The sequence below is a fragment of the Anopheles cruzii genome, chromosome 2 (assembly GCF_943734635.1).
Source record: "Anopheles cruzii chromosome 2, idAnoCruzAS_RS32_06, whole genome shotgun sequence".
In the NCBI taxonomy this organism is placed as follows: Eukaryota; Metazoa; Arthropoda; class Insecta; order Diptera; family Culicidae; genus Anopheles; species Anopheles cruzii.
In genome coordinates this window covers 30,618,126-30,633,356 of record NC_069144.1, presented here as the reverse complement: position 1 = coordinate 30,633,356, position 15,231 = coordinate 30,618,126, and the positions used below count along the sequence as shown (strand labels likewise).

Here is a 15,231-nt window from a genome sequence, read left to right as displayed (position 1 = left end):
CGTTCAATAAGTCCCGAGACTAGCGTAGAGATGGTGCTAATAATGCCATTTATATACCAAGGTTCAAAAGTACCAACCTTCAGATAACATATAATTATTTTGTAAGATGTAATATAATTTGATGTAATTCGAAACATAACATAGTTATTTCATTTACTTCATAGTTTGTCATAGTTTTCATTTCAAACATTTTATAGTTAGTGTCGGGACTTATTGCACGAAGTGTTATGTTCACGAGGGTTGTTATGTTGTTATGCTATAATGTGTACCACAAAGTACGGCTGCGCTTCTGCAACAACCTAATGTCATATCGCGACTCAACACATGCTTCATTCAGGACACAGTTTGTCAACAAAGGCACGTGTAACACTTGAAATCTGTACAAAATTAAAGAAAGCGAAGATGGATTCACGATATTGTCGTATTTGTCTCACGGCAGTTGGTGTAAATATTAGTATTCACGAACCCGCGAACAAAACAGAAACGCTGCTAGACGTATTGCACAGAATTTGTCCCCCGGCATTCACTAGGAATGGCAACCTACAATGGCCTACAAAAATATGTGACGAATGCAAACGCATGATTATCGCAGCAAACGAGCTATATGAACTTTGCCTGACCAGTGTTGAGTGTTTGACGGTGCTGTTTCCAACATTCCCTGCAAATGCGCCAAAGGAAGGCTTGCGAACGGATAATGATTCAAAGCGACCAATAACGCGAACCAATTCGTTAGTAGAAATCAACGAGCAAATGGATGCATTGATTTATTCCGCGGTTTTTGATGATATCGAAAATACAACAAACGATCCTGTGGGCAACTCGCTGCCTAGAAGAGCCCTGGAACAGAAAAAGAGAGCTTATATCCGACGGAAACGTACCGTGAGCAAAGGATTTGAAGTCAACGCAAATGTATCTGATACCACGAGTTGCTTAGTGGTCTCCGACGAAACTATAAGACTTGATCATACATATTCCTGTGAGCATTCGACTTCATCGGATGAGTCAGAATATGGAATAGAAGCGCTACCGTATACAAATGTGTTCAGTGATGGAAACTTGCCGCCAAAAAAATCTGCAAATTATCTATGTCCATTTTGTGAAGTGTTGACCACTTTTTCAAAACACCACGATTTAATTGAGCATTTGGAAACGATGCACGCAGATTGCATCCAGTCTTGTGATCCATGCCGTATGGTTTTTGTTGCCATAGAAAACTTTGAAAGACACAAAAACAGACATGCAAAGGAACTACATTATTTTTGTACTATCTGCGAGAAAGGGTTCGCAAGCATAAAAGCTCGAGACAGACATGTTCCGGTGCACAATTATTCTTCCCTATGCGAAGCTTGCGGAACAACATTGCCTGACAATTTCGAACTTATGGTTCACATCAAAACCAACCACCCAAATTTGAACAAACCATTTGCCTGCAAGTTGTGTCCATCCAAATTCTCCAGCCAGTGTAAGTTCACTAACTTCCTTTTTTAGTTCAATAGTTTATGTAGCAAATTGTATTATTCATTTCAATTACAGCCTGTTTGGATCATCATCTGATTACGCATACGGAAAATAAGAGATTTGGTTGCGATGTGTGCGGTAAGCGCTTTACATCAAAAAGTTTCTTGAGATATCATAAACGTTTTATCCACGAAAGTAAGATAGAATCAATTGCTGGAATACTGTTACTCTCATCCTAATAATACGTTCTTTTCGTTTGTTTCAAATGTTTTCCCATGTTACAGACATCCGCCCATTCAAATGTGATGTTTGTGGCAAAAGGTAAAAAAAAAATAAAACTGATATTTAACAAATTCTAATTGATTTACTGTTATAGGTTTGGTTATACTGCTTCACTCAAGGTACACGTTCAAAGCCACACCGGGGAGAAACCGTACCCATGTTATTTTTGCAAACATGAATATAGGTATTTCACCGACTTAAAATTACATTTAAGAAAACATATTGGCGACAAAATCTACCCTTGTCATCTCTGTGAAGCATCTTTTAAACTCAAGAACACTCTACGGGATCATTACAAAGAACACTCTCACGGAGATTCTCCCTGGGCTCGTGAACACTACAGCCAGCGTTCCCGTACGCCACAAGGCGTTGCTACGTTGTTAGCAACCATAGTGGTTCAGGCGCAAGGCCCTGATGGAGGATGGCATCGACTACGATGTATACTGGACTCGGGCAGTTAAATTGATGCCATCACGACCCGGGCATCATCACGGCTGCGAATGCAACTCAGCGTGTCTAAGCTGAGGCTAGAGGGAGTGTCAGGGCCGCTTATGGTCACGCGGGAATGCGTCACCACCATAAGAAGCCTCAGCGGAGGTCGCAGCTTCCCGGTGAAGTTCTGCGTGATCCCGGATCTGCCCGACCTGCCCCACCAGACGATCGCTTTGAGCGATACTGACGTCCCGGCAGAGCTATCGTACGCTGACGATCGCTTTAACGTTGCCGGCCCAATTGACGCGATATTGGGTGCCGGGGTGTACTTTGCCGCGCTTACACCCGGCCTGAGACGAAATGAGCGAGGACTCACCATCCAGAACTCCGTGTTCGGGAGGCTCGTGGGTGGCTTACTCCAGGGCGATGTGGCCGATGGCGTGAGGTCGCATCAATGCAGAGTGGCCACAACGGAAGAAGACCTCAGACGGAGTATCGAGAGGTTCTGGCAGGTAGAGGACGCGTCCCTGCCTCAAGCCGCGATTTCGACGGAAATCTCCTCACCGGACCTCGAGGCCTTCTTCAAGGAGACGACGTCGTTGGCACCGGACGGCCGATACGTCGTCCGAATTCCCTTACGGGGGGAGCTAGGACAGCTGGGCGACTCCTACCAGCACGGAGTGAAGCGCTTACTAGCCCTCGAGCGCAAGCTAGAACGCCACTCCGAGACGTATGACGAGTACCGGGCGTTCATGCGTGAGTACGTGGACCTCGGACACATGACGCCGATCGCACCGTGATACCCCACTCGGGTAATCTACCCGGTACCTGGAAACCCGCAAGTCACTGACGCAGTCCAGCGAGGGTTCTACGTGGACAACCTGTCGCTGGGCGCCTCCACACCCGACGAGCTACGTGCCCTGTGCTCGGGAGTGGAGCAGGCGCTACTTCGCCGCGGCATGCCGCTGCGGAAGTGGGCGTCCAACGAAGCAGAGGTACTGCGCCACGTACCGCAGGAGCATCGGGAGGCTCCTGTTAAGATCGGCGATCGCGAGGCTGTGCGCATGCTCGGACTGTCGTGGTGCCCAACTGATGAAACGTTTCAGTTGGTCATACATGAGGACGTACTTCAGTCCGCGGAGCAATTGACGAAGCACAGCCTCATCGCCAAGATCTCTAAGCTGTACGATCCAGTCGGGATCCTGCAGCCGGTGATCATCACTGCGAAAGTGATGATGCAAGATCTCTGGCGAGAAGATCTTGCATGGGACGACTACGTGTCACCCGCGACGATCCATCAGTGGAACGAGTTCACGTTGGAACTTCCACTCTTGAGGAAACTACACCTCTCACGAATGGCATCGCCCAGCGGACCGACGACGACGGCGGAAGGCAATGACGCTCCCACGACTGGTGCTACGTGCCCACACAACTCAACCCGGCCGACATCGTGTCCCGAGGCATCTCGGCAAGAAAGTTGATCCGTCCAGACGTTATGACGTTCTGGCTGAATGGTCCGGCATTCGTTCAATCAGGATGTCATCGGATACCTGAGCCGAGCCCATCAACAGATTTCGCCGCGTTGGAATCAGTGCCGCCACAAGCTCCGTTGCTAGTGGCTACCAATGGGCCGGATTGCGACGAGTTGATCGCGCAATACCGGCACAATTGCTCCTTGGGAAAGACGTGCCGTCACTTCGCCTTGCTTGGACGTGCGGTCAGCAATTTTAAGGCGAGATCGGCCTCGCTTCGGGCAAAAATCCAGGCCTTTCCGCGACATACGGTCCCATGACGCTCGCCGCCCAAGAAGATGGGCTGCAACGTATCTTGTTACGGATGTAGACGACGTTCCATCCGAATGAAGTACGCGACGCGATTTTCGGTTTACTCTGCCTTATCTCTTGCGTTTGCGTTACGCCGGCAAGAATTGTGAACCTATCTCGCTTGGTGAGTGAGTTACTTTTGTAACAGAGAAGCGATTTTGAATTCAATAAAAACTTCTGTGAAAAAATAACCAAATGTTTTTCATGTTTCATTTACTACACAAATTTCTTTAAGACGAAATAGTTCCATTGTTTTGTATTCCGTAGTTTATTTTGGGTCAAATCCTATAAAATATCATTATCATTTAGTTCACATAAAATTTGAATTTTATTGGTAGATTTATAAATCATTTTCGTATACATGCTTTTGTTTTTAATTCAATCTTTGTTTTTTGTTTGTTTGTTTCAAGTTTATATACGGAATTCTTGTGTTGCGTTTATTTAATTTTTCTACAATTTTTTTTAAAAGAAAACATCGGATGAAGTAAAAGAAACCCTAGAAAATGAGGGTACCCAATCATAACAAGTTTTATGAACTTATAAAAAGAACAGTGTAGTAAAACAGTAACAGAACAGCAAAGACCAATAGAAAAAAAAATTGAAGCATCGAGTTTTGGCTTGTTCTAGTCTACTTTTTGAGGATTGAATGCGAAAAACGAAATTGTTTGATTAGGAGGAATAGTCTTAAAACAATATTTTTATAAACGCGGTTAAGTACCCTTAAATGTTAGTAATTAATCATGTGTATCTAAAACGAAATAAGACAATTCTGGAAAATTAGACGCAATCGTTTGTCCAGTTTTTTGCGTGTCAAACGATCTGTTGATGGTATGCTACCTTTGATGATGGATGAGGATGGTCGTCCATAACTTAAGTAGCTTTAAGGGCTTATTTAAGTAGCTTATTAAGGGCCATATTATTTTGCAGTTGTTTTTGCTTCTATGATGTGTATTTACTTACTTATTAATTATCTATAAAATGTCAAGTATCTCGTTTGTTTTCTGCTATTCATTTCTCTGTTCCTCATTATTTATTTTCCTCTCATTCAATGTTTTCTAATTAACGTTATATAATTTCTTATTAACGTTAAATATAATTGATAGTTTTCTAATAATTTCCTTTATATATCGTATACAAATGATTTGTTGGTTCTCTTGTTCGTTTGTTCATTTTTCCTATTTCTTCAACGCAATGCAATGTTCGCAATTTTTTACGATGGCTGACTCTTTGAGACCTCGGCGGCTTTCACACGTTCTCGTACTGATATTGTCTTTATCGTTTTAGATGTTTGTGTTCTAGAATTGGTTTTTTGAAGATGGGACATTCCTTGGTGCACAATAACTTTCCAACTTTCAATTTTGATGAATTCGATTTCTTATCTACAGAAAACTATACTTTTTAAATAGGACACAACATTTCCTAAGCATGATGTTAAAATGAAATTGCGATATAGCATTTCACCTTCTAATCACTCATTCTCATGGAACTTATATCTATTTCAGTTTGTTTGCATAAGTACAATAAATTTTAACAAACTTTTAGACAAATGTAAATGTTATTGGTATACAGGCGTTCTTGGTAATCGAATACGACGAAAAGTTCGTTTTACCCAACATCCGCCATTAATGACCTTTACAAAAACTACCGTAATAATAAAAACTGTAGACACAAGGCAAAGGAAAATAAAACAAAATAGACTTCAAAATGGTAAGACAGGAACATCAAAATTTAAAGTCACCACATAAACAATAAGGCTGCATGGTGAGGCAATTTTGTGCTCAGAGAAATCTGAAACAGAGGCAAAAACTATGAACCGACACTTGCGGAACGAAAAATGTAAACGGTATGTGGTGTGATTACGATATCATGCTTGGGAGCAAAACAAAATACATTCATTTACACTGGAAAATTACTGATTTTGTGCTTTTCCAAATTGATCAATGTTTGTGTTTTGTTATAATTTGATAAATGATTAATGTTGGCTTTCCTCAGTTACTGAATTAGTTTTAGTTATAATGGTGTCAAGTAAGCAATTTCGGGCAAGTAATTCTGCCCGAAAAATGTATTGTGATGGTAAAAGTTTATCAGATGATGATATTCTTTATACCTTTGGCTATCATGTGTTTTTGTTTGTACCAGTTTTCTGTTATCTACTTGCGCTTACTCGTTTCCATTTAATTTCACAAATTATTGCTTACTTTTATGCTTACACCAGCTATACTGTTTGTTTCTCTTGCTTACCTTATTTATATAAATTACGTATATAGTTTACGAGCTGCAGCAACATGATTGTTAGATAGGATTTTACGGATTTGTATGCAAATTCTTCAAAAATAAACGGTTCGTGGCGGACTATAGATTAACTGACATTTTTATGTTATCTTGATACATGTAATTTTAGTATAGCACATACACAATTTTTGAAATTTGTTTTTGTCATTCGCTACTCGGATTCAGTGATCGGATTTGTGAAATGTCACTGGTTTTATTGGAGTATTTTTGTGAGCCAGATCATATCAAACTTGTCACCGCTTCAAACCGAAGAACATTAATTCTTATGGTGGAAGTACCATTTTTAAACTGTAGCCTTACGTTCGTTCGTTGTTGCTGACAGATGTATGTGTCATCATTCAGTTCGATAAAATGCAGATTATGTAGCGCCTCGAAACATCGTCTAGTGTAAAGAGAGTCCTACCATTGGTGCTACCGCTACTGTACTTCCGTTTTAAACTAATTTTGTTTACAAACAGTTACCTTTCGCAAACTTCATTTACATCATTTCTGCTCTGATGTTGATTTCTACGAGTTTCGACAAGCGTTTATTCAGTATACTTTCACACTTTATCGTATATAAATTAAACCTAATATACTATATGCGTCTGTGCTGGGTCACAAACTTAGGGGCTCGTTTATTGTATGCGGAAGGTTTTTTGTGAGTAATGTTTTCGAGCCGACGTTTAATTTTTGCATGTAAGTGCTGCTTGCCAGCCTGGCTTCCGCGAGGCTTATTATTGGCGTTTGACATTAGGCTGAAAAAATTTACTATGAGATTCGACATAATAAAATAAACGTACTGTTGCAGTATTGTGATAAATTGGAAGAATTGGAATAGTTTTTTTTACCGAATTCTCAAATATATTATTAACCAGTTCTCGGCTAAGCTAAACGCGATCTCCAATATTTTGTGTTACTCTATACCAATAAATGCGGTTTATTATTGACTGAAATGTACTCAACACCTACGATAGTGTTGTAAAAACTACCAAAATATAAAGAAAAAATTACTATAATTAAACATAAGGTCAATGTTTTATCGGCTCAATAACATATTTAGAACAAGATTTAAAAGATCTTATAATAAAACACCAGGATGTGGTTCATGAAACGAAGGATGAGTTGAAGCGGCACAGAGATCGACATATGCAAAGCATTTTTTTACAATTTTCAAAAAAGAATTTAAAAAAACTACAAAAACCCTCAGAGTTTGTGTCGTTGTCGTACAATATTTTAGCTAATTATGAAACAAAATCTTTAACTTTACCAAATTTTCGCATTACGTTACTTAAACCAACGTATAGCGAGGTATTTTTTGTGTTGAATAAATGAGTTGAATTGAAATAAAGTTTAAATGTGATGTCAAATGTTCGTGTTGATTGCTTAATGTGAAGGACACTAAAGTACAGAGTCTAGGAAAAGGTAACTTCAGAATATACTAGCGGTCCAATGTATTCGATTACACAAGATACAGCAATATTAACTAAACTCAAAGAAAAAAAATCCGTTATACAAATTCCAATGCCCTGCACGGTAAATCTTATAATTTTAAATTTAAACGAATCCTACCCCAACAGAATTCAACAACTTGTTCAAAATAATCTGTAACATTGCTAAAACCGGTGACATTCGTTCATTTTCCTTTTCAGGATGAATGCAAGCTATGGCAGATCTATTACAAGTGAGTTGCGCCGATGCTTTTGTTATTTTTTTTGTTAAGAGATCGAAGAAATAAGATCCAACATTTGACAAAGTGCCGTGTTACGTTTTCTTTTGGATATTCAATCAGTGAACGCTTTGTGTTGGATGTTCTTCTCTATCGCTGGCATGCCCCTTGTCGGTGTAAAATGAAATCTCTTACTTCAAATTTACATTCCCAACATTTCTAAACTTTCAACAAAACTTTTAAAACCTTTCTTCGAAACGCGCAGTAATGCGCAGCTTACATAAACTGAGGTTGAATTAGACAACAATGAATTGTAAAGGGAAGATGTTATTGAGTAGACAATGAAAACAATTTACGAGTTCAAATACTTTAGACCGCTAGTGTATATACTGCTATATTCTACGTGATGCATTGATAGATTACTTATATAATACACTCGAATGAAAAGTTTTCACATCAACGATCCATTTATCTACGTTGAATAGATTTATAAGAAGAAAAATGTATACCTAGGTACTAAGATGCACGTTTGAAAGTAAGCAAGCAACGGGCCAATGGAGCTATTTATTCCTTCTTATATCATTCCAGATGATATTCGAGAACAGAATAATGGTTACCGATAAATTACCCAAGGCTTAATTTAGCTACGATCTTACGAGTTACTAATTGTTCTTTAAAATATAGTAACCTGCCACATAATTCATATCTTTTTACTTCCTCTTGCGATCGACTCTACATGTACTACCATACGTGTGTGTTTTGAATGAATTTGAATTTTTGTTACTTTTGTTTTTCAAGTGTGATTCGCTTGTTCGCTGTTCAGTTCAAGTCTGCAAGATGTCCTTTGATCGAAAAGTATTTCCTCACCAGTATAGTTTCTTGCCACTGATAAACTTCTTAAGGATCTTTCCCTCAAGGACTAAGATCCTGATGTAGCTGATCATAACCCATGCTACCATCATAGGGCTGTTGTTGATCGTATCCACCCGAGCCAAGGGAGTATCCCATCGAATCCTGTGCAGGAGCAGGAGACATCATCGGTGTTGCTGCGCCACTGGGTGGTCCACCCATTGAATATGGCGATGCACCAGCCGCTTTCTTAGCTGCATAAAGATTAGCTTCCTCCTGTGCCTTACCTATGTTCTTCTTATAACGAATGCGCTTATTGCCGAACCAGTTGGACACTTGCGAAACCTTAAGAAAATAAATGTGCACCTTTGAATCTATCTTAAAGCAATTTTCGAAACACTTACAGTAATGCCACATTTCCGGGCCAGTTCTTCCTTAGCTTCTTCCGATGGGTAAGGATTGCTTAGGTGGCTATAGAAGTATTCGTTCAGGATTTCAGAAGCCTGCTTACTGAAATTACGTCTCTTCCGCCGAGCATCCAAGAACCGCGAGCTGAGTCGATGAAAGAGTCGTGGGACACAATTAAGTACAAATCTCAATATTATTTGTATCTCCGGTGTAATAAACGTCGCTACGACTAAATGAGTTAAAATAATTATCTCAGTTTCGTTTATCTTTCGAACTAAAGGTTAAACTTTTTCAATTAAATAACGGAAAGTTCCGCCGAATCGTGCAGCAGACAATCAAAAGTTGCAAAACAAACAAAAGTAAAGTAATGGAATGGAACTAAGCCGCTTGTATAGCTGCTTGAACTGAATTAGTTACCCGCAGATACTTTTCACGCTACATTTTTGTACCGGCAATCGGAAGTAATGATTTAATACCAAGGGACTGTGACTTATGGCAACACAGTTCTTTAATCAAATTGGCTTAGTTTTACCTGCACTATATGAATGGGATCTTTACTGGTGAAGGCCGGATGTACTTACCGCAGGATCATAACCGCTTCACAGGTAGATTGTTTGAGCTGCATCTGTATGGAGCTGAATTTTCGATGAATTATTTGTACCATCCGTTCGATTTCTTTTGGCGTTATAGGTCTAAGAATAAGAACATACAACAGTTAATTACGACACATATTGCGTGAGGTATACGTTCTATTTACCTGGTACGGCTTTGTTCCCGCAACAAATTCATGACGTGCGTAGTGAATTCGCTGCAGGCTTGTTCGTACTTTTCCAGCTCCTGATGATATATCTGGCGGATTTGTGCCAACTTTGCCCGGTAGTCTGAATGTTCGATAGCGTTGTCTTGGCCACCGGTTAGATCGGACTGTGATAAAAAGTCTACACATGTAAAGTAAAATTAGAACAAAGCAAAATGTACAAATGTATGTTTAAATCGTTCAAAAGACATTCAAAAGAACAGACAGCATTTTCGATGTATTCTTACCTGCACCACCGCCTTTTTCCGGCCCAGCTACTCCTTCGGCGATCAACATGTTGTCCAAGCGCATCAGCTGGGGATCTGGAGGCTCTTCTTCTTGGGTATTTCGCAACGACAAGACTGTAAATACATGTTTAATCGATTTATTAAAGAGAAATCACAATCACCGGCTGTAGGCTGCGTTCTCTGGAAGGTTTGACAACCTTTGACTATTAATCTACGACCTTTTTCGAACAACTGTTTAAACTCGATTTATTTTTTCATGGGTTTTTGAAAGAAAGAAATCGAGAGGGTATGATAAAATCACTTGCAAAAGCAATTTCCAACAAAATCCTCAGTAAACTATTTTTGTGGAGCAAACTAAATTATGACTTTTTGAAACAATAATATTTGAGTTATTTATTGTGTGATGCTTTCAACGAATACTCTAATTATTATTTTTCCAGTTAACGTGATTTACCTAGATACAATAGGAATAGTTTGAAGACTGTACGAGACGTTCGAAAATAATCGAAATACGTAAACTAGGATGTTGAAGTTTTTACAAACCTGTTTTCTCTTTGATTTCGCATAGTACTGCAAATAAAACTGGTTTCATCCTATGACAGTTCAGTGTGTGCTTCCGCGCTTGAGCTTCGTCCAGAGACTGGTCGGTGATGTTCATGATCTGTTGCAAAATCTCGCCGATGTCCTGCTTGCGTGGATCATTATCGACGCCTGGCTGGCCATCGTTAGCTGACATGCCGTAGCTAGATGGCATTAAGCCACCGTGCCCTCCCATCATCCGGTTTGGGTCTTCCATTATTGCAGCTGTACTCCTGGGCTGTATGCATGAAACGATAAAAATAATCTATATAATGTCTACGTTGTAAAACATCAAACATTGGAATCTTGAACCAAAATGCGGTTTGTAAATATCCAGTTTGGTAACAAAATTACATTACCCTTTCAGAAGTAACTGAAATAAAATTTTTGAGTTGAAACCTGCATAACAATTTAATTGCATATTTTTTAACAGATCGATACGTTGTACCGGCACCCCAGTATGATAGTAATAATCGTTCTTTTCGCGGCCACGAGTTCATATTGAAATTTGTTGGACGATTCAACATGTTATCTATTATTTATTCATTATTATTAGAACAGACAGAGCCGTATTAAGCTTCAACTTAAAGTTTTGAACTTAAGTTGTTGTAATTGTCAGGGTTCGAACAGACGTCTTTCTCTTAGAGTCCGATTAATCGGTGCAGCGAGACGGATGATCTACGGTCGAGCCACAGTCGGAATATGTTTTTTTTAAATCTTAGAAAAACGGACTGGGCCGTTTTTATAATCGGAATATGTTGTTGTTATTGAATTATAGATACTTGAAGCTATCAAGACACATTCATCTCTTTAACGTCTTAATATTGGATACCTGGTTGATCGCATAATGCTGTTGCTATCAAAATGCTCAGCAAAGTACAAAATCTACGGCTTATTTCATGAATCAGATAACTCAGAGCTTTAGGACGTCTTTTCGTCCTGATTAGTTGTACGCGTTCTAATAACGTCATCAAACAAGTGAAGAATTCTGCGTTCTGCTCGATTGAGCAAATGTCATCATTAAATGGTCAATACTCTGCCCGTAAAACAACAAATCAACAAAATGTAGACGTTCGACAGAAAATCATAGAACATACGTGTTATTAACAAACAGATGCCAATTTCAGCTGAAATCGGTGCATATGTTTCTATAAAAGCATCAAGTATTTCGAAAATTCACAGAAGAATTTATCAATCAGTAATAAAGACGGAAATTTGAATGAATTCGACTTTAAACCAAGATGATAAGTGTTGCTAATACATTGATAAATAATCCATAATGATACCCACGAACGTGAGATATAATTTACTCATTTTCGGGGCAGATTTTCGCCAATTTTCAATCGAACGACGATGTTTATCGTACGTTTTCATTGTCATTGCCAAACCAACAAACATGTTCTAACGAACGTTTGTTTGATTTCAAAAAATTCAATATTGCGTGTACGAACTTTGAATAACCGTAATATCAATGAAACTATAAATACGGCCCGGTCCGTTTTTCTAAGATTCAAGAAATAATGTCAATTAAACTTGTGCCCACCTATAAAGGTTATACCTGTATAAAGGTATAATTATGCTTCATAACACTAGGTATCATAAAACTTGTGTGCAGCTTCTCACTTCTGTTGATAACGCAAGAGCTGTTTATGTTTTAACGCGTTTGTATAAAATCATATTTGTTATTTTTTAGATCTTATAGATTTCTTGTGGCTGGCGAGGAGCGCTCGACGATTGTGATTGCGGATAACTAACATAGATTTCTATTGCACCTGTAATTTTTGGTTATAGATCTATTCTTAATCTATTTCTCAATCTAATTAAGAATCTTAATCTTTCTTAATATATCTTAATCTTAATTTCTTAAAAGGTAATTACGATGTTATTATTTGTCACATGAATGTAAACAACTTTACTTTGGACTTTGAAACGAGTGAAACAATATCTCCTTTTTGAAGACCGTCGTTTCTAGTTACAATTAATCCAGTTTGATTACTTAACTTTGCCAGCTTTGCTTTTTTGCAGCATCTTTGTTTCATGCTTTAGAATGCTTTGTTTTGATTTCAATTGTATTACCATTTCTATTAATAAACAATAGTTTGTTACATGTCCCTAAGGTTAACATCATTGTAAAGTTGTATATGTTTTCATATAATTATAGTACAAACACTTCGCCGTAATATGCGTTGAAGAAACTTAATCAAACGTCTTTAAATAACTTCATTACTCTTGAAATCTTTTGAATTGAGAAAAAAATCTTATCTGATCCAGGCAAATACTCTTGACTGTTGCTTTATTTATCTCAGAACACAAAAGAACAGACAGTATGGTGTCTCCAAAAATCAAGGAGTTCAAAGTTATTAATTTAAACAAGAGTTGAGAGAAATACAGAACATTAAATGCTTGTGTGCTACTGGAGCTAGTAGAATCAACGGAACTATTTGTCCGCTGTTAGAGAGCGAAGTAGTCATCGTCCGTTGTTATCTGCCGCGAGATATCTCGAGTTCAATTTCCGATCTCAGTTACTTCGGCAAACTTGTAAAAACAAGCAACATTTACTATGCAACATAAGACCATACAATCAAGAAGAAATCTATAACAAAAAACGGAGAAAGCCCAGATTGTCTAGCAAAGAATGAGCTAAACTGTTTTTGTATGTATTGCAAGAAATGTTTTTGTGTTTGTGTGTTTGTAGATCATGAACTGTGCATGTGTACAGTCGCCGTAATAGATGATGCCACACGAATGATATTTATATTTTCCATGCAAATAAACAGCGATTTGGGTAAGTACTTATGTTAAATTCGCAATTTCCGTCATTCTAAAGATACTAAACTATGAGCACTTTATTGCAGATTGACGCAATAGTCGCTTCTCTCTCTAATGTTGAGGATGTGTTATTTCTCTGGCTGCAAACACTTTCGATAACCACTAGCAGTTATGTTTAGAAAAGTTAATACGATAAGTTTTATTACCAAGTTTGTTGGAATAATAATTTTGGAAAGCTTTCCAAAGCGATATTTTCATCGGACGGGAGTGCACGAACACATCCATAAACACCTTTTTTGGTATGCATTGTCTTGTATGCATAACTCGACGGTGAATACATTTCGTACAGAATGGTGAGCATCAATAAGTATATGGGATAAGAGAAACAAGCGCATTAAACAGGTATAGGAGGGTTCACTGTACAGAAAATCACAGCAAAGAAATGAACACACACACCCACAAAAAATAGAAAAAGTCGTGTGGAAATCCCGAGAATCGAATGACACTTTTCCTTCTGTGTCCAAAAGCTATTCGTAGAATGTATTGAGGAACTAAAATTGGTCATTGGTTGAATCATATGCAGCGTTTAACATACCCCTTATTATATCCCTACAAATAATATCCGTATCGTTATGCTCACAGGAAGTCGGTTTATGGTAAAATGCTATGGAGAACACAAATATAGTTTCATAAACAGATTTTTTTCTTATTCTTTCACTCCACTGTATCACTGTCGGTGGCGTGAACTGCGCCTGACTTTATCCATCTTACAGTGAACAAAGCAGCCATAAGATATTTTTACAAATAACACACACAAACAAACATAATCTTCGAAGTTTCAATAATGTACGAATGCAGAACCACGCATCCCACTAGTCCTTACACCAGAAGCGTAGGAACCAAAATGGGCAATCAATTTCACTTAACAATCCTTTAAGTAAATCCACAGCATTTTATGTTCCATTCGGCTTATCACAACAGGCCGGTAACTGTTAATTCAAGTCCTTGTTTACGATAGGCTGCTGGAAAGTGCCGTGCCGTCTTACACAATTGACACATATAGATTTTCAACTTAGATCAGCCTCCAATAACTTCTTGTGCCTTTCTTCACAATGCTTATTTCTCGACCACACTTTCATTTACCCGTTATCAATGACGACAATCGCGTGTGGTCAGTAAACCGGAAACACTTCACAAGTACACCAAAACCAAAATATTAGCTACGGTTTTCACCCCGACGAAAGATGAAAGAAGCTTCCAAAAAACGCCCTGTGAATCTCTATCTTGGCTTGGTTTGCACCAACACTAAGTTGGCGACACGTCGAGACACGTCGTACGTATGTATGCGTGCGAGGGTGTTTAAATGGGATTGTTCAATCAGTTCTGCGGTTCAATAGCAGAGGGAACATTTTGAAAATGGCTAAAATTCTTGAACTAGAGTTCGAATGGTTGGAGTATTCACCGTATTCACCATATTTGGCCCCTAGTGACTTCCATCTGTTTTCAGATCTAAAAAAATCGTGCGCGACAAGCGTTTTTCATTCAATGTTGACCGTTATACGGGCTGCGGAAGCGCATTTTGAAGGCAATCCAAATTCTCACTTCAAGGATGCAATTAATCAGTTGCAGTCTCGTGTTTCAAACCAT

General features: G+C 38.8%; 1 protein-coding gene across 1 annotated transcript; it reads right to left on the bottom strand.

The window, feature by feature from the left end:
- Positions 1 to 4,272: 4,272 nt before the first annotated feature.
- On the bottom strand, positions 4,273 to 14,839 carry LOC128268475 (homeobox protein extradenticle). Its single transcript, XM_053005591.1, has 7 exons — positions 14,728 to 14,839; positions 10,780 to 11,053; positions 10,237 to 10,350; positions 9,950 to 10,130; positions 9,774 to 9,884; positions 9,189 to 9,336; positions 4,273 to 9,129 (listed from the first exon to the last, which is right to left on the bottom strand). Exons 2-7 carry the CDS (start codon positions 11,030 to 11,032, stop codon positions 8,848 to 8,850), a joined length of 1,089 nt encoding a protein of 362 aa, XP_052861551.1. The 5' UTR covers positions 11,033 to 11,053; positions 14,728 to 14,839; the 3' UTR covers positions 4,273 to 8,847.
- Between the last annotated feature and the right edge of the window lie 392 nt (positions 14,840 to 15,231).